The sequence below is a fragment of the Abramis brama genome (genome assembly GCF_963993115.1).
Source record: "Abramis brama genome assembly, chromosome: 7".
NCBI lineage: Eukaryota > Metazoa > Chordata > Actinopteri > Cypriniformes > Leuciscidae > Abramis > Abramis brama.
The window spans coordinates 18283206-18302821 of NC_139969.1; the positions used below are offsets into that span (position 1 = coordinate 18283206).

The following is a 19616-nucleotide window of genomic DNA, read 5'->3' on the forward strand; positions in this document are numbered from 1 at the left end:
AATGTTCAAAAAGTGTATCTGAACCCTAAAAACTACTGTACCGTACACACACTGTTAACACTAGGCTACAATAAAACTGTTTCTTCAACTAGGCTAGTCATCTTTATAGCTTACCCCAATGGTTGATTTTTATTCAAATGAAAATCATTTTCTTTTTGTAATATGAATAAGGTAACATTTAAAAATGACTTGCAAACGTTTTATCACGTCTTAATGTTTAGGCTACTTTTCTAAAATGTAGCCTAGGCCCATATATTTTCATTTTATTTTACTTTTGTCTTAAACTCAGATCTCAATCTTAATTTAATTTAAAACATTTCACATTTACGTTTAAAAACATTGCACACCGCTAATATTCAAAATTTGTACATTATTTTAAAGTGTATGTTTTGAAAAATAATGTGTAAAAAGTGTGAAAATAAGTAATAGAAGTTACTCAAGTTTAGATCAACTTCAGGGCCTTAATTTTAAAATGTGATGACTAAAACTTGATGACTGAAATGAAATAGGAAAGAAATGTCATGTGCTGAAAACAATCAGGAAATGACATCAGCAAACTGTATTTGAATGGCATACAAGGCTGGGTACAACACTAAAAGAGCATTACTCTCCAAACGGCAAACTAGATGAATGATGTTTGCATACATTTATATTGTCCTTCTCTCAGAGATCCCAGGTAGGTGGCATTTAAAAGTAAGCCTTTAATTTGTAAAAGGTTTTATGACATTTGTTTTGTTCAATCGAAGCAGATGTTCTGGGAATGACTTTGGAACAGCAAAACTTCATATCTCCCCTGCAAAGTGACCGATTTACAATCTTGGAATTACATCCATTGGTACCAACAGAGAGAGGGTGAAGCCCCATCAAGACTACTCTATATCAATGCAGGCGGTAGCTTTACTCATGATGCCAACAATCCCCAAGCAAATGACTTCACTGTGGACAGAACACAGCTCTTTAATCTAAAACTGAGCAACACAAAGCCGATTCATGCTGCAGTTTACTACTGCGCCTATTGGGACACAAGCGACCACAGTGAGAACATTTACTCACATACTGTACATGAACTCATGGATATTATCATTAGATAGTACATTTTACACGTTTGAGTAGAAATATGAGCTAATTTTTCATGTGCATATGAACCCAAATTTCACCTCCACTATTAAAAGTCCCTGAAGTTCAATGCAACCGGTGTGATTTATTTTTCTTACTTCAAGCCCTTTCAAATATTTTCCTATATTTTTAATATTTGTATACAGTTGTTTGTTTGAAATGCGGGTCTTCAACAGTGGATGGTGCTATTGAGCTGCAAAAGAGGTTTTTTTTTTTCATTTCATGTTCTTTTTTTTTTTTAACAAATTGCATTTTACTAAATTACTTCTGATAAATTGAAGAGAATCCAGATGAAATATCGAATTTATCAATGAAATGAGGTAGAAATGTATCAGCTTTTGAAATATTTTATTCTGATTGCTGTGCAACTACAAATCACATCCCGTTTTGTTAGAGCTCCACCTCAGGAAATGACGTCACTGAACAATTTTCTGCATGGATTTTTTTGCAAAATAGAAGTGTACAGGGAACTTTATGAACCACATATCGCCTGACATAACCAAATGAACGATGCTCATAAACGTGTGCACTGTTGTTCTCATAATGATCCATGGTAAGTAAACTTTAAAAGGGGGTTAAATAGGCAATTTGTCAATAGGTTGAAATGATAAAAACATAAATATGAAAACTTATTTAAAATAATTGATTTTCATTTAATTTCATCACAGGTGTGGAAGGTTTGAGTTTAAAACAAGATCAGAAGGTTTTGGTGAAGGTAAAGGGTAAAACTGTGTCCTTCAAATGTGAGGTAACTGGCTTGAGCTCTGGTGGTTTTGTTCACTGGTACCATAAGAAAGATGGTGAAACGTTTAAAAGACTACTCTACATCAGCGAGTCTGGGACTGCTACAACTGAAGCAAAAGACTTTGTCTCTGAAAAAAGTGGAAAATCATATGGCATAAAACTCAAAGAAACAAAGGAGGAACATAATGGCATGTATTACTGTGCATGCTGGGATGGCAACCACAGTGAGAGAAAGCTTTGACATCCTTGACATAAACCATGAGAAACTGTTATTCCACAACATGAACAATGTCAAAATCTAACAGTTACAAACCACTTTTATTACAGTATTGAATCATCTGACAGATACTGTTTGAGGAGAACCACAAAATAGTGTGGTTTGGTGTAGCAAATATGCTTGCAGATAAAAACAACAGCACAGAGGATGATAGTTATTTAATGTAGTGGAAACGACACGTGCTGGCCTTCTCAGTGTTAAAATAGTAAGAGATGCAGTACAACAACTTCTAATTTCATAGTGCAATCTATTGCAAAGGGGATTCATGAACAGCATGCAATCAATGCAGAGCTTCAACACATTAAACACAATAAATATGCAGTCAGTGTTTTAAAGGCTTTGATTATTTTATTGCTTTGATTGGGTTTTAAGAAAAAAATATATGGAAATAAATGAGAATTATTTCCCCCCTACGAGGTGTATAGTGCCTTCTAGACTTTCAATAGGCAGAAATGTTGGTGTCGCAAATTTACTTTAGGATATGAACATAATGCAAGTCCAAGGACTTTAACCACACATTGAAATATAGCTACTACAACTACTACTTCCTGCTGAGGCAATCCAAACAATATTAAGTTAACTGCAGATATTGGCTGCTCCTAACATTCACTCTCAGAAACAAATTGCAAACATTTTACTTTAAAGGGTACAACAGCTTGTCACTGGGGCAGTATAAAGGACAACTTTGTAGGTTAGTATTGCTACTCTAAGGTACTAATATGCACCTTTAGGGGTAAAAAAGGTACAAAGATGTCCTTTAAGGGTACTACCCCAGTGACCCCTAAAGTTAAAATAAAAAAAATAAAAAAAAATCTGAGAGTGCTCAAAAGTGGTGGAAATGAGGAAGTCCATCAATGAAATGCCGAAATCCTTGAAAAGGAACAAACTTTCTCTTGGGTTAAGCTCAGTATGGTGCATTTCACATCTGTAACCCAGAATAGCCATTAGTATTGCAACTTCCTGTTTGTTGCTCAATTCATGAATCACAGAGTAAAGACAGAATCAGACTGTCTATGAATGCTCTTTAGATGCTTTCCTTTTTCCTGCTTTTTCAGTTCATGCAGAGGCGAGTCTTTTATTATTTGGCAATATAATTGATTCTGTATTATAAAACTAGTTTTTAAAGAAAATGAAATGTTAAATAATAATAATAACCATTATGATACATCTAACCAAATGGTCTGGTAGTTTGATTTGTGAGTTCAGTTGTTGCTTTTTGCAGTGGATGGAGCCGGTGAGCTGCAACAGAAAATCTCACTGACCAAAGCAGAGGAAAAGTTAGCCATTATAGACTGTCACTTCACTTCAGACCGCTGGAATTATTCAGACTATTTGTCTCTGTCTTTCTACAACAGAATCGGATGCTTTCACAGAATAAAACCTGAGAACATCCTGAAAAAAAATCTTTTTTTTTTTTTTTGCCGACAAATTTACAGTAAATTAGCATCCTATCCTGCCTGTAGCATTTGAAAGAACAATCCCCAAGCAAATACATTTTTATACAAAACTACAAAAGCAGTCATTACATTTGAATCACCTAATAGTTAGTATATATGTTAACGTATTAAACATTTTGTAATATTTTGATATATTCTGCAATGACTTGTTCATTGATATTTCACTGGTTTTGTCCATCCTTCTGTTAGACTGTCTCACAAATGAATTAGGTTGAATTTAGGTTAACCAATTACCAAGCAATGCTTCATTTTGAAATATTAGCGTCATAGACTCTTTATTCACATTATCTGTTATAATAAACAATATCATATGACGCATTACTGTAGTGGAATTAAAGGCAAATGGGTGGATGAGGATGAGATGATGAAAATTAAAATACTTTTACAATTTAGTTCAAAATGCAAGTTCCAACTTTTTCGAAATGTAATATGTTTTTGATGCTTTCATACATTTTTGAAAAACATCGTTTTATCAACAACAACAACAAAAAATGTATATATAGAATGATCCCAAAAATGTCACGTTATCTAGTATCACAGAGGTGTACACAACTTTGCAAAAAAATTGCAAACACATTTTTCAAGTTAAAATATCATATAGTTAAATCATGAATATATTTATGAATAGCCTTCATTTGACTTGAACTAACTGTGCCGTTTCATAAAAAGGGATAAACTTACTGACTTTAATCCAAAAAAAGATCATGAACCTGTATCAAAAACCTCAATTCAAACACATATTAGCATGAGGACAGGAAACTCAGAAACACTGCAACTTCCTGTTTTTTGCTCATAGAAATAAATTCCACCTTCGTCCCAGAGAAAAAAACAGAAGCTCTCTATCTTAAATCTGCCATCATGAGTCCTCAGCCGCAGTTACTCTGTTTGCTGTTTTTTCTCCTTATATTTAAAGGTAAGTGTTTAATGTGTGGCCATATCATCTTTATATCACTGTTTGTAACCAGAAATACTTCTAAAACCAGAAAATATAAGCTATTATTTTATCATTACATTATGTTTTATTCCACCTTTAAATATGAAAAAGTAGTTTGATTTGTGAGCTGTTGTTTTTTGCAGTGGATGGAGCCAGTGAGCTGAAACAGAAAATCTCACTGACCAAAGCAGAGGAAAAGTTAGCCATTATAGACTGTCACTTCACTTCAGACTGCTGGAGCTACATCCACTGGTATCAGCAGAAAGAAGGAGAAACCTTGAAGAGGATCCTGTATGCTGACATAAGTGATGGATCCGCAAAAAATGATGCAGGTTTTGAGTCCATAAAATCAGAAAAGAAAACATCAAATCATTTTGCTTTGAAAATCACCAAGCTGAAAAAAGAGCATTCAGCGATGTATTACTGTGCTTGCTGGTCCCAGAGCTCAGTCAGCACAGTACACAAAAATACTAAAGTCTTGCACAAAAACTCTGCAAGGTTTCCTGTCTATGTTTTTGTACAACTAGGAGCGGCTGACACCCAGAAGCCTTGCACAATCAAGTTAAAAATGACCAAGCCCGCTCTTACCTTAAAAATAAGGTAGATATAACCTTAAATGTACTGCTAAGAAATATATATATATAGAGAGAGAGAGAGAGAGAGAGAGAGAGAGAGAGAGAGAGAGAGAGAGAGAGAGCTGGTAAGTCCCGTCCCTTCCGCTAACCCCACTGGACCTCTAGGTTGAAAAATCGTCAATGCAAGTGAATGTGAGAAAATAATTATTTTCTGGTCTCGTTTGAATTTTGCCATGAATGTGAACATATGTTGTCTGTGAATTTTTAATATAATTTTTCGTGTGAAGAATGCTTTAATTTAGCGGGTAGAAGTTTGATACGGTTAGACTTTGTGTGAGAGCACTTTTTACATCAGACGGGAATCTGAAGAAAGAACAGCCCATTTGGTTTGAATGGTGACATTTGGGTACAAAACACACAGGCATCTCGATCTGTCTCCATAGATTATCGCAGCATTAGCACCGTGATTTGACAAGTGGAGGGAAAATGTGTTATGGGGTGACGTCACATAGGCGACATGTAGTCTTTCTCGTTATGTCTTTTCCACAACTGCTAGCCAAAGAATCATAGTATACAATATACTGTCAAACTCGTAACATGAAAAAATTCAAAAGACAACATATGTTCACATTCATGGCACAATTCAAACGGGACAAGAAAATAATTATTTTCTCACATTCACTTGCATTGACGATTTTTCAACCTAGAGGTCCACTTGGGGTTTTACGGATGGGCGGGACTTACCAGCTCTCTCTCTCTCTCTCTCTCTCTCTCTCTATATATATATATAGTTCATTAGTTCATTACAAGTTACAAAACATTTGGCCTAACAACAAAACAGACACTGTAACAATATTACAGTAATAATCACTGAAGTCCTCTAATTATATTTTCACTACAATCGATAACTGAGACAAAAGATGCCGCCAGTTGCATTTAGTGTTGCTTTCGTCAACGAAAATTATGACGAAATATTGTCGTCAACGAACCGTTATCACCTGACGAAAACGAGACGAGACTAGACGTAAATGCATGGTCATGTGACGATGACTAAAATACATGTATAATGCAATATCGTTGACGAATAAAAACGAGACTAAATGTGGTTTAAAAAATAAAAACTATGCTAAAATGTCTCTTCATTTTCGTTGACCAAAACGAGACGAGACGAAATGTAACGTCACGACGAATGAGAGAGTTGTGCGTGAACCCATAGCTTTGTCGGCTTTAAATTCTGGATTGCGATCTGGTCACCCGATTATCAGCGAATTTAACCATATATTACTCCATTAGTTATTCTATTAAAATGTCTCATTGATATATTTGACACATTCATAATCATTACTTTTGCTGGTTCTTTGTGACAGCTGTTATGTGCGTTATTGGCAGCGTCTCTTGTTACATGAACACGTCACCGCATTAGCGCCAGAACATGGAGATTTTATTTTAGAGTATAATCGCACAACCTATTCGATATTTTATAATTAAATAAACTAATCGAATATCCAAAAATCGTGACTCATCCCTGCATGGAATCTCTTGTTTCTTTTCCCAAATCTTCACTCACGTGTCACGTCTCACCCATTTTCTAAAGGTAGCCTATTATAAACGTTTCTTGGTTCACTTTTAATTAAGCCTATTATATTCGTATTCTTTACTGTGGTAAAGTAGAAAAACGCTGTAGGACAGATAGCCTACATTTGTACTTGCATGTCAAATTCTTTTTAACACAGTTTGTGCTTGTTATATTAGACATTGGGCGCGAGTTTAGTTGTAAAGCGCGTTTGACACGTGTGGGTGATTTTTAGTTTCACTTTCTCTGGCAGCGCAATCTCAAACACAGCCTAAATATCTTGCCCTTGTGGAGGATAAAATTCGCTCTTCAAACCAATTTACATCAAGTAGAAAACACGAAGATATCATAAAGAGATCGATATCTTCGTGTTTTCCTGCTCGTGTCCCACATCCCGCTCAAAGCGCAGAGTGCATCGCGTCTTTGTGTGGAAATATAAAACGAGTTTTTTTTTTTTTTTTAATAACCCCCCGAATATTAAAATTTAATATTATTTTTTAATAATAATACCGCGGTGGTAAAAAAAACCTGCCACCGTCACAGCCCTAAATATAGGCCTACTAAATAGCCTATAATAAGATAGCCTTGTTTGAAATTATATATTGACTGGGTTAAATAGAATCGCATTACTAAAAAGAGACTAAAATACAATTTTCATTGACTAAAACTAGACTAAAATGTCATCAGTTTTCGTCGACTAAAACTAGACTAAAATGTCATCAGTTTTCGTTGACTAAAACTAGACTAAAATGTCATCAGTTTTCGTCGACTAAAACTTGACTAGACTAAAAAGAGTATGAATGTGACTAAAACTAATAAAAACTAAAATGACAGCCTGACACAAAGACTAGACTAAAACTAAAATTAAAACAGGCCGCCAAAAACAACACTAGTTGCATTTATGAAACGAGAAACGTGAAAGTTTGCATGTTTTAGTTACGCAGCCTAATCATAGGAAACATGTGACTGCTAGATAGCACTACCACGATTGTCTTTTCTTCCCTAATCCCTATTGTGACGTACATCCGTATGAAACGGCTTCTCGAACAAGAAAAAAATGTAGGGTAGCCAGTAAACACGTCATCAGAGAACAGATGTCGCTGCAACAGGGATACGCACAACAACGATGTGCACGGATTAATCATTTATAATAATTGCTGCAATATTCCATAAAAAATACAAATTGTCAAATTGTTTGATTTTATGGTGACTTTAAGATGAACACGCTGAAAATGAACAGAGCTTTTATGCACATGTAATAATGAGTCTTGTTCTTCTGCTGTCTCGTAGGTTGAAACGTTGCATGATTTTGAAGCAGCGAAACCAGACGAACTGGAGCTGAAGAAAGGAGACATTGTTTTGGTGGTCCCTACAGAGCTAGCTGAAGACCAGGTACGATTTGCTTGAATGTTTAACTTTTGTTTTGTTTTACTATCTTTTCTTGTTTTGACATTATGATAATCAGAACCTGATTTGAACGCTCATTTGATTCTCTCTTCAGGATGCTGGTTGGCTCACTGGCATCAGAGAGAGCGACTGGCAACAGCGCGGAAGCTCAGCTAAGAAAGGACTGTTTCCTGAAAACTTTACGCAGCGCCTGGAGTAAATGACCTCAGCGTGTCATGAGAAGGCGTGTGGACCTGGACGTTTGCAGACAGAGCCATCCACCGTGAAGTCTGATGTACTGATGACAGCTGTCAATCAGAGCAGGCAAAAACCATACAAGAGGAAATAACACTAAAAGCGACTAAACGAAGCAAGCGGAGACACAAATACCTACTCAGAGCATAACGAAAATAACCAAGCATGACGTGATAGTACCCAGCTGGCATTCGACTGACCTTAAACGTTTAAATGTGGTTGAAATAATGTCAGTTTATGGAAAAACATTAATTCAACGTCAAAACAATGTTAAACACCAAATGGTTGAAATGGTGTTGTTAACTCACTGTGGATTCAACATAGAAATATAAATAAAATTTGAGTTGTACGTCAAATCAACATTATTTTTACAACCATGACTTTTAAACATTTTGTTGAAATATATCAGTAGAAAAATAACGTTGTTCCAACATCCAAACAATGCTGATCAATTAACTGTTGAAAAAGTGTTGATGCATGAATAATGATACAACGTTGAAAGATCAACTCTGAATTAAACGTTTGTTAAGTAACATTAATTCAACGTCAAAACAACGTTGAACACTAAATGGTTGAAGTGGTGTTGTTAACTCACTACGGATTCAACATAGAAATAAAAATAATTTTTTTAGTTGTACGTCAAATCAACATTATTTTTTTACAACCATGACTTTTAAACATTTTGTTGAAATATATCAATAGAAAAATAACGTTGTTCCAACATCCAAACAATGCTGATCAATTAACTGTTGAAAAAGTGTTGATGCATGAATAATGATACAACGTTGAAAGATCAACTCTGAATTAAACGTTTGTTAAGTAACATTAATTCAACGTCAAAACAACGTTGAACACTAAATGGTTGAAGTGGTGTTGTTAACTCACTACGGATTCAACATAGAAATAAAAATTTTTTTTTTAGTTGTACTTCAAATCAACATTATTTTTTTTACAACCATGACTTTTAAACATTTTGTTGAAATATATCAATAGAAAAATAACGTTGTTCCAACATCCAAACAATGCTGATCAATTAACTGTTGAAAAAGTGTTGATACATGAATAATGATACAACGTTGAAAGATCAACTCTGAATTAAACGTTTGTTGAGTCGTGATAAAAGCGCTTTCTAACGTTACATCTTTTATTTTTCTTTTTTTTTATTGCATAACACATTTGTTACAATTTGCCGAAAAAAGAAATTGATCTTGTAATACATCATTTAGATACAATTCATGTTTTCATAAGGAATAAAAAATAAAAATAAATACACATCAGCCAAAAGAGAATTGAGACGCTTTCTACATCTCCTGGCGTACTTTGAGAGCAACTCCAGTCTGATTGATCATTTTGGAATATCGTTCAACACAAGAGGTTGATTGGAGGACGGCGGTTGTCCATCACACAACTGTGATTCTATTGGCTCTGACGGTTCCAGACAACACCCGATTGCTCATGCGCGAAGTGGGTCTGTGTTGTCATCGTCAGGCAGATTCTGACCTGGACGGGTTCGGAATGAATTTGGTGGTAACATCTCAAACGGTAAGCAAAGTTTTTGAAGTCACATTTTATAACTAGAAAATTCCTAAATAAATGTTGTGTGTGCCTGACTCTGTCACATATGGGCGTCGTGACGTCATACTTGGCGTGGCGGCCATGTTGATGGCCTCGCGAATGTAAACATACAGCAAGTCGAACGAGGAGAAACAGAGTAGGGAGAAGAAAAGAAAGAAAAAAGATGCTAGAATCCCGAAAAGGATGTGGAATTTACCGGGATACGTTAAATGGGGAAACCAGGGACCAGTATGTGGACAAATTTTCCTGTAAAATATCCCGTATTTTAATACCTTACTCTCATAACATTAATGTTAGCCCTTCCATCGGACCTGTCAGTCTCTGCACTGTTGTCCTGTTTCTACCCCCTTGCCCTTTCAGCGAAACAGATGTTTTCAAAGCATCGTTTTGCTTACTTGAAGTCAACCTTAGCGTGATATTGGCCTTTTTAAGATAACAGCGTGGTTGTTGTGAGAGCACGATTTCATGCCAATCTGTAAGCAAAGTCACGTTAGACCTAGCTTCACAACTCGCATAGTTAATGCTGCAGTTTTGTAGTACGAATTTTTGCTGTCAGCAGAGGGATAGCAACAGAAAGATGAATGTTGAAATTTTCATTTTTCGGGATATTTTATAGGAAAATACTATACGGGAAGACAGCGGGAAAAGAGCTCTGCTGGAACAAGTTATGAAGTGAAGCCGGCAAACACTAAAGAAGAGCTTGAAGCTTTAGAGAATCACTTGGAGGACAAGAATGAGGGAGTAGAACTGGTAAGTTTTAAATAATTAATCTTGTAAAGTGCTGGCAAAGTTTCATTATGACAATTGGCTTGTTCACTTTGGTGACCACTACAAACTCCTCGTCCTCATCATGTGCCTGCTTTGTGGAGGTCTGACTCTGACCACATTTTCTGGTTATAATTTTAATTTCTTGTTTCTTGTTCTTTTCCGAGTAAACAACTGAAGATGTTGGGAGGCGTTGATGCTGCAGACCATGTGAAGAAGTCAATGGCTGCGTAAGTAACTTTATGTTCCTTTTTTGCATTAGTTTACAGTGATGTTCCCTGTCATATACTGTCATGCACTCCCCCCACACACCCACTTACTCACTCTCTGCTACATTTTCATAATGAACTTGATTGCAATATAATATTCTAATATAAATCTGTTTAACCATGGCAGAACTATGACAAATAAAATGATGGCCATAATGAGCCTCAGAGGAAGAAGTGGGAAGGTTGCCTTCATGAAGACCCGTCTCTACAAGATAATCTGTGGTGAGTTTGCTTTAACATAGTAGTTTTGTAACAGTGTTTTAAATAATTGAATATAGTAAGCAGAATAATAATTCATAAGAAATGAAGAAATCATTTTAGTTGGAGAACTCTACAGAGCATGGTCTAATATTATATACAGTACTCCATTCTGGGCTCTAGACTAACTTCTCTACCGGCAGCACTGGTTACTACCAACTGCCTTTTGTTGCTTGCCCAAGCACATGATTATCAATGACCTTGCACATTGATCAATACTAATTTATATACTTGAAACATTGGCAATTCCACAAAAGTTGATATTTGCAAAATATTTTAATTTGAGAGGTTAACGTTTGCTAATACTGATCTGTTTCCCCCCCCCCCCCCCCCCCCCTCATCAGACGCTGTCTTGAGCTCATTTGATACAACTACAACAAAAGCAGACGAATACATGGCCAAATACTTGAAATATGCACCAGAGAGGATAGGTGGCGGTGGCAGAAAGAAGTAACAAGAAGGGAAGATTTAACCAGCCGTGTTCAATGTTGCCCAATGTTTGGGCCGTTTTTCTAAAGGTTAAAGTTCGACACGTGTAAAATGATGTTGTGTGAAATGTTGGCACACTTGCAGCCATGCAATAAAGCATGTTTCTTACGTCAGTGAAATGTCTTTATTAATCTTCTTCCTGGTCTTGCTTTGACCAATTGGCTTCTTCCTAGCTGACTGTTCAACGTTGATTAGATTGACGTTGTAATGACATTGCTATTTCAACGTTGATTAGATTTGCAAAATCTAAACTAAAATCAATATTGATTCAACGTTGGCGAATTCACCTATGTTGAGAAACGTGACGTTGGAATGACATTGCTATTTCAACGTTGATTAGATTGACGTTGGAATGACGTTTCTATTTCAATGTTGATTATATTGACGTTGGAATGACGTTGCTATTTCAACGTTGATTAGATTGACGTTGGAATGACATTGCTATTTCAACGTTGATTAGATTGACGTTGGAATGACATTGCTATTTCAACGTTGATTAGATTGACGTTGGAATGACGTTTCTATTTCAACGTTGATTATATTGACGTTGGAATGACGTTTCTATTTCAACGTTGATTATATTGACGTTGGAATGATGTTTCTATTTCAACGTTGATTATATTGACGTTGGAATGACGTTTCTATTTCAACGTTGATTATATTGACGTTGGAATGATGTTTCTATTTCAACGTTGATTATATTGACGTTGGAATGACGTTGCTATTTCAACGTTGATTAGATTTGCAAAATCTAAACAAAATCCAACGGTTATCCAACACTGACACCTGACGTTGATTCAACGCTGACTCTACGTTAAAATGCCAGCTGGGTATGGTCAACCTTTTCTCGCAAAACCAAGATAAAGTCCCTGTTTTTTGTTTGTTTACCTGTGAGCAGCAACGAATTGATGTGTGCTTTGTTGGAACTCTGGTGACCTCCACATGTAATCCCTGTCTGTTTAAAGAAGAACTAACGTGAGAGTTTCCCCTCTAAAGACAAAAAAACGTTACCTTATCCTCTCTGCACCAAGTGTATTGTATTGACTTTGTTGCTCTGCAGCGAATTTTATCAGAATTTGTAGTGATATGACCTATTTAACCATTCTAAGTGTTACACAAAACTTAGGTGTTTTCTTTGAGATATTTCTGATATAAATGTGACATTGCATCATCGTTAGTGTTCTCTGTAGTTTCACGGCTGGCCGTGCGCGGCTATATGGTGGTGGTATTTGGCATATATTTGATATTGGCACAGTTTATGACCGAGACTTTCAGTGTTTATGCCAAATGAATCGAAGTCCTCTTGATGAATATGGATATGTGTTGAGTTTACAGCATGAGAAATGTTGTGAGAAGAAATCTGAAATATTGCACCTGACTCATACAGCTTGGCAAAACACAACATGTAGCTCCCTATAATTACAGATATTACGTGTATTATATTCACAATGACATAAATGCAGAACTTAACCTTGAATGGACGTGGAAACATTAATTTGTGAATGATGTTTTATGTTTGGAGAAATTGTATTTATTCAACTCTATATTTTTTAAGCCAATGACGAGTGGGAAAGTTTGGGGGTGGGAAATCAAAAAAATATGCAATATATGTAATTGGTTGATAGAGTAATCACTGTCTTTGTTTGGTTCTGAAAAAAAAAAAACAGCATCACTCTTGTGTTCGTATTGTTAGCCTCACTGTGTAGAGCATTTCTGTGATGGACATATCTGTGCTAATTTAACTGTAAAGTGAATAAAGAATAGTTCATATGAGTGTTGGTTCATCTTCACAAATGGAAACAACATCAGTATAAATGCCATGTTTACATCGCTGTATTAGCTTCACAAATCAAATATCACTTGTTTTATAATCACTGGTCATTGTGGAGCATTTGAAAGCACTGTAGTGCAGTTCAGTAGTAGGCTACAATTTTTTTATTTTGTTTGTAATGACAACCGTATAACGCAAGGGGGAGACATTTGTCTTTCCTGTGAACTGTTGCGTTAGCAGTGTATATAAACAAATCATTTTTTTTATTTTTTTTTTATAAGTCTGTTCTGCTCACCATAGCACTTTAAAAATACAGAAAAAACAGCAATATTATGAAATATTATTGCAATTTAAAATAATTGTTTTCTATTTTAATACATTTAAAAATGTGATCTATTCCTGTTATGGCAAAGCTGAATTTTCAGCATCATTACTTCAGTCTTTAGTGTCACATGATCCTTCAGAAATCATTCTAATATGCTGATCTGGTGCTCAAGAAACATTCATTATTATTATTATTATTATCAGTTGAAAACAGTTTTTGATGCTTAACATTTTTGTGGAAACTATGATAACATTCAAACATTTGTGGTAAGATTAAAAAAAGAGAAAAATTAATACTTTTATTCATCAATGATGCATTTAATTGATCAAAAGTAACAGTGAAGATATTTAAAGATTTTATTTAATAAATGCTTTAATAAATTTAATAAATGCAAATAAATGCTGTTCATTGAACTTTCTATTCATCAAAGATTTCTGATCAAAATAAAATCTGTTTCCACAAAAATAATAAGCAACTGTTGTTTTCAACATTGATAATAAAAATAATAATAATTATGAATGTTCTTAAGCAGCAAATCAGCATATTACAATTATTTCTGAAGGATCATATGACACTGAAGAATGGAGTATGATACTGAAAATTCAGCAGCAGTTATTTTTGACAAGCTTTTGACTGGTATTATATATCAATGTCTGAGTGTTAGCATGTATTTTTTTACAGGGATTATTTTATAAAATAACTAAAATTGTTCTAAATGCTAAAACAGACACTGTTAATGAAGAAGAAAAAAACATGTGTACACTATCTGCATGACTATACTGAATCGTCTATACTTAATACTGGCCTGTACATAACATCATTTTTATCAATATGTTCCATATTTTTTTATTTTATTTTTAATTCAGCTGTCTTGTTTTTCCAAATAGTTATATCAACCTTACTAGTTTAATTAATTAAAATAACCTTAAGCATTGATTCTCATAATCATATTAAAAAAAAAAAAAAATCAAATATCTTACAGATATGTGGGGATAATTTAATGTAACTTGAAAATCAGTTAGCGTAAAAGGCTCATGTAAAATTTCTTTTAAAATGGTTTCTACGGTAACTCCATTTCAGGAAATGACATCAGCACCCTATTTTTGAAACTCATACAAAAGCAGTGTGAAAACCTGAAAGACAGCTTTACACAGGTGTATTTTTCACCAGATTAATGATGTTTTTATACATTTATATTGTCTTCCTCTTAAAGATGCCAGGTAAGTGACATTTATAATAATAATAAAGCAATACAAAATTAAAAACTGATTTAAATGTATTTAATTTGGTTTTGTCAAAACAGCATTTCTAGGAATGAGCTTGGAGCCAGGTCTAAAGGCTTTGGCTAAAGCAGAGGGCAAAACCGTGTATCTGCCCTGCAAAGCGAAGGGTATGAGCTCTTCAGATTACGTCCACTGGTACCAAATAAAAGACGGTGGAGCCCCATCGAGACTACTCTATATCACTAAAGATGGTGCTGTCACTCGTGATTCCAACAATCCCCAAGCAAATGACTTCACTGTGGACAAAACAAAGCTTTATGATCTAAAACTGAGCAACACTCAGAAGAGTCACGCTGCCGTTTACTTCTGTGCCTACTGGGGCTCAGGCAACCACAGTGAGAACATTTACTCACATCCTGTACATGAACTGTACTGGTAATGTAATTAATGAATACAATATTTCTATAAGCTTTATAGGATGACTGGATGTTGGTACAGTATTTTGATCTGTTTATCTCTTTATTGCCCTGCTGTTCATGGATACATTATGTATGTATATAGTTATTTTACACACTGTATTATTATGATTTTAGAATATGTCAGACACATCTCATATTTGTTATATGTTGTGAAGATATAAATAAGTATTTATCATTGTCACATAAGTAGAATTATTATACAATTATTTTTCGTATTTATGGACATTTACAGGTTTGTAATTTTCAGTTGCTCAAAAATAACACTTGTCCTAAATTCAGCAGTGTGCCGACTTAACGTTCTTTTCACATGCATTTCAATTAATTTCTGTATCAAATAATTTGAAAGGCACTGCGGAAGTTAAAGAAGCTGACAGACGTAACAAATATACTGGGTTAACCAAACTTGAACAAATGCATGAATTTAGTATAGTACTACAGGCTATAAAATAAAATAGATTTAACCATTTATTTTACAAATAAAAGCACAGAAAAGAGTGACTCTTTTTTTCTTTCTCTCAAATGTATCTCTGTGACCAATTTGTAATAGCACTTTTTAAACTATTGTGAATTTCACAACCAATGAATTCTGAATTATATACTCCTGGGAACCAGGGGAAAAAAAGTTTTTTAAATTTGGTCTTTTTTCATGTCATTACATTGTTTAGAGCATAAGAAACAAATGAGGGGGAAAACATTTTTGACAAAAGATATTTTATTCATGTTATGCTATGTCCACACACACACACACACACACACACACACACACACACACACACACACACACACACACACACACACACACACACACACACACACACACACACACACACACACACACAAAAGAACATGAAATGACATGTATAGGCAAAAACAATGAGATTTCTTTCCATTTTTTCCATTTTCCATTCCATTCCATAATATTTTAGGTTTCAGGGTTTTTTTTAACCAAACTTTGTATAAAGATGATTCTCAACTATGTTATGAAAGATTTATAGAAATGATTTGATATACCATTTTACTTTATATGCAATATGTGTGTAAATTACCATAGTCCCATTTAATACAATGTATCTATAAAATGTATCTAATTAGCATATTATGAAAATGTGTTTTTGGGGCAACATGTAATGAAAACGGTAATATTTGGCAAAATTTTCAAAATAATATCTATTTCATAGTGATATATCATTTTTTCCCCCTATTCACTTGCTATGTCTCCCACAACATTATTTAAGTCCTGGGCCGGTTGCATAACATTATTAGACTAGTCTTTTTTCTTTAAGTCTTGCCATAACTTTTTTAAGTCAGTTACATGAAAAAGTAGATTGGTCTAATTTGAGTCTGAAGTGTAAGAGTGATTAGTCCTAACTAACTGCTAGTTGGTCAGACTAGTTCTCCTCAGTCTTAACTTGGCAGTTTATGCAAGCTGGTGTCCACAGAGGTCATGTATGAAATTAATGCCCTGTATAAAGTCATATTTTGATTTGAAACCCCATAATATTTTCCTGAGATGTTGATTTATGACAAACAATTTGAAAAGTAGTCTGATTTAAATGATAATAATTATCATATTTCCATAAGAGTGCTAAACGTGATCACTAAATGAATGTCAGTCATTGTGAAACCTCCAAACATTTGGTATCTCTGAGAATCCCTGTACTCTGAGAATACATGACATCCAAATTGTGACATCCAAATTGTGACATGCATCATGCTGTCAAAGAAATTCACTCAAATATAATGTCCACTACAGAGGACAAAAGTCTATTCCTGGGTCCCATACTGTCATTGTGCCATTACAGAATGTTTTTAAACATCTTGTCTGCCAACACAGCCAACCTGGGAAACATCTTCACCTGTTCACCATCTATTTAAATTCATACAAGCCTCCTTATAGCAAAACAGAGTACCACTGAGGAAGAGCCGCTCATCTGCTCTGGAGGAAGTTATAACAAACCAGGGTTAAATTACATGTGTTTAATGCTGCCTATAACCCATGAGTGGTTTAGCTTGTGTAAGAAACCTTCTTGCGATAGTGATGATGATGAGATATTCGTAAAGAGGAAACCACAAGGCCATTATCATTACCTTCTGATTGGCAGATGTAGTTCATAATTCTTCAAACTCGTGGATGACAGATGTAGACATGGCAGTGTCTGGAATGATAACATTTGGGTTGTTAATAGCCTTAATAGGTGAGATTTTAGTAGCCTGGAATAATTATTAACATTTCTCAGTTATGATTATTCAGTGATTTTCTACTTTTAAAACGGAATTTCCGTCAGTAATATTGTTGCAATATTTTGAGGTTCGTCTCGCACAGGCTTAATTTGACAGCTAACATTTAAACACAATGTTTTAAACAAAACACTATTTTTGTTTGTAGGCTACGTGCCTTTATGATAGGTAAATATGTCATAAAGTCATAAATAATGACAATACTAATGTTTTATCGATGTAATGTCCAATAGGCCTACGGATTATAACAGAAAACACCGAGCTTTTATTTTACTGCGTTCTGACTAACTCGTAGTTGATTGACGGTTAAAAAGCCATTGAAGCTTACAAATAGGCTAGCTATGATCAAATACAAGTGCTTTAATTAGGATTTCAGATACACTCAACGCTTTTTAATTTTCTGGTTTTAGATTGTTTAAATGGACAAAATGTCCCTACGCATCCTGTTCCTGTGCTCATTAAGGTAAAGGAGAGATCTGCTGTAATCACATGCAATGTGGATTCATCGACGCTTCAATCCAACGTTCTCCACTGGTACAGAGCTAAACCAGGAGGAGCTATCCAACGATTAATGTATTTCGAAGCTAAGTCGACAAAAGCTACAAACGATCAGGATACCCCCCGTAGATTTGCTGGAACGGTGAAAAATCAGCAAGTGTCACTAACTATCTCGAAAGTGCAGTTCGACGATGCAGGATCATATTACTGCGCGCTCTGGACTGGAGATAACACAGTGCTGACTGTAAGAGGAAATCGTTACAAAAACCTGCTTTCATAATCAATGCGGTTTTACTAGGAACAACCGTAGAAGAAGGGGGAGACATTCCGAATATTTTAATTGGGACTTTGCTTTTTGTTGTCAATATTACATTAAAAACAACTGTAAATGTTCAAAAAGTGTATCTGAACCCTAAAATCTGTACCGTACACTGTTAACACTAGGCTACAATAAAGCTGTTTCTTCAACTGTGGGCTTGTCATCTTTATAGCTTACCCCAATGGTTGATTTTTATTAAAATGAAAATCATTTTCTTTTTGTAATATGAATAAGGTAACATTTAAAAATGACTTGCAAACGTTTTATCATGTCTTAATGTTTAGGCTACTTTTCTAAAATGTAGCCTAGGCCCATATATTTTCATTTTATTTTACTTTTGTCTTAAACTCAGATCTCAATCTTAATTTAATTTAAAACATTTCACATTTACATTTAAAAACATTGCACACCGCTAATATTCAAAATTTGTACATTATTTTATAGTGTATGTTTTGAAAAATAATGTGTAAAAAGTGTGAAAATAAGTAATAGAAGTTACTCAAGTTTAGATCAACTTCAGGGCCTTAATTTTAAAATGTAATGACTAAAACTTGATGACTGAAATGAAATAGGAAAGAAATGTCATGTGCTGAAAACAATCAGGAAATGACATCAGCAAACTGTATTTGAATGGCATACAAGGCTGGGTACAACACTAAAAGAGCATTACTCTCCAAACGGCAAACTAGATGAATGATGTTTGCATACATTTATATTGTCCTTCTCTCAGAGATCCCAGGTAGGTGGCATTTAAAAGTAAGCCTTTAATTTGTAAAAGGTTTTATGACATTTGTTTTGTTCAATCGAAGCAGATGTTCTGGGAGTGACTTTGGAACAAGGTCAACCAGCGTTGGTCAAAGCAGTGGGCAAAACTTCATATCTCCCCTGCAAAGTGACCGATTTACAATCTTGGAATTACATCCATTGGTACCAACAGAGAGAGGGTGAAGCCCCATCAAGACTACTCTATATCAATGCAGGCGGTAGCTTTACTCATGATGCCAACAATCCCCAAGCAAATGACTTCACTGTGGACAGAACACAGCTCTTTAATCTAAAACTGAGCAACACAAAGCCGATTCATGCTGCA

General features: G+C 34.9%; 2 protein-coding genes across 7 annotated transcripts in view; both read left to right on the forward strand.

The window, feature by feature from the left end:
- Nucleotides 1-1602: 1602 nt before the first annotated feature.
- LOC311086912 (immunoglobulin lambda-1 light chain-like) overlaps nt 1603-19616 on the forward strand; it is a 52880-nt gene continuing 34866 nt past the window's right edge. For 2 of the 4 annotated variants that reach the window (XM_084120117.1, XM_084120113.1), the window contains exons 1-2: nt 14909-14989; nt 15073-15387. In XM_084120117.1, the coding sequence (XP_083976243.1) occupies nt 14944-14989; nt 15073-15387 (361 nt within the window). In that variant the 5' untranslated portion in view covers nt 14909-14943. Of the gene's footprint in view, nt 1670-14908; nt 14990-15072; nt 15388-19616 lie in introns of those variants that run through there. The other 2 variants (XM_084120115.1, XM_084120114.1) reach the window with 1 other exon arrangement.
- LOC311086915 (uncharacterized protein) lies at nt 4423-11786 on the forward strand. Of its 3 annotated transcripts, XM_084120126.1 has the most exons (8): nt 4423-4507; nt 4672-4856; nt 7967-8068; nt 8178-9859; nt 10509-10642; nt 10825-10887; nt 11054-11148; nt 11529-11786. In XM_084120126.1, the coding sequence occupies exons 1-4, from the start codon at nt 4453-4455 to the stop codon at nt 8280-8282; spliced, it is 447 nt and encodes a 148-aa protein (XP_083976252.1). In that variant the 5' UTR covers nt 4423-4452; the 3' UTR covers nt 8283-9859; nt 10509-10642; nt 10825-10887; nt 11054-11148; nt 11529-11786. The 3 variants fall into 3 exon arrangements, 1 of the variants encoding a protein (XP_083976252.1); XR_014607143.1 differs by lacking the exons at nt 4423-4507; nt 4672-4856; nt 7967-8068; nt 8178-9859 and adding an exon at nt 9866-10140; XR_014607144.1 differs by lacking the exons at nt 4423-4507; nt 4672-4856; nt 7967-8068; nt 8178-9859 and adding an exon at nt 9866-10120.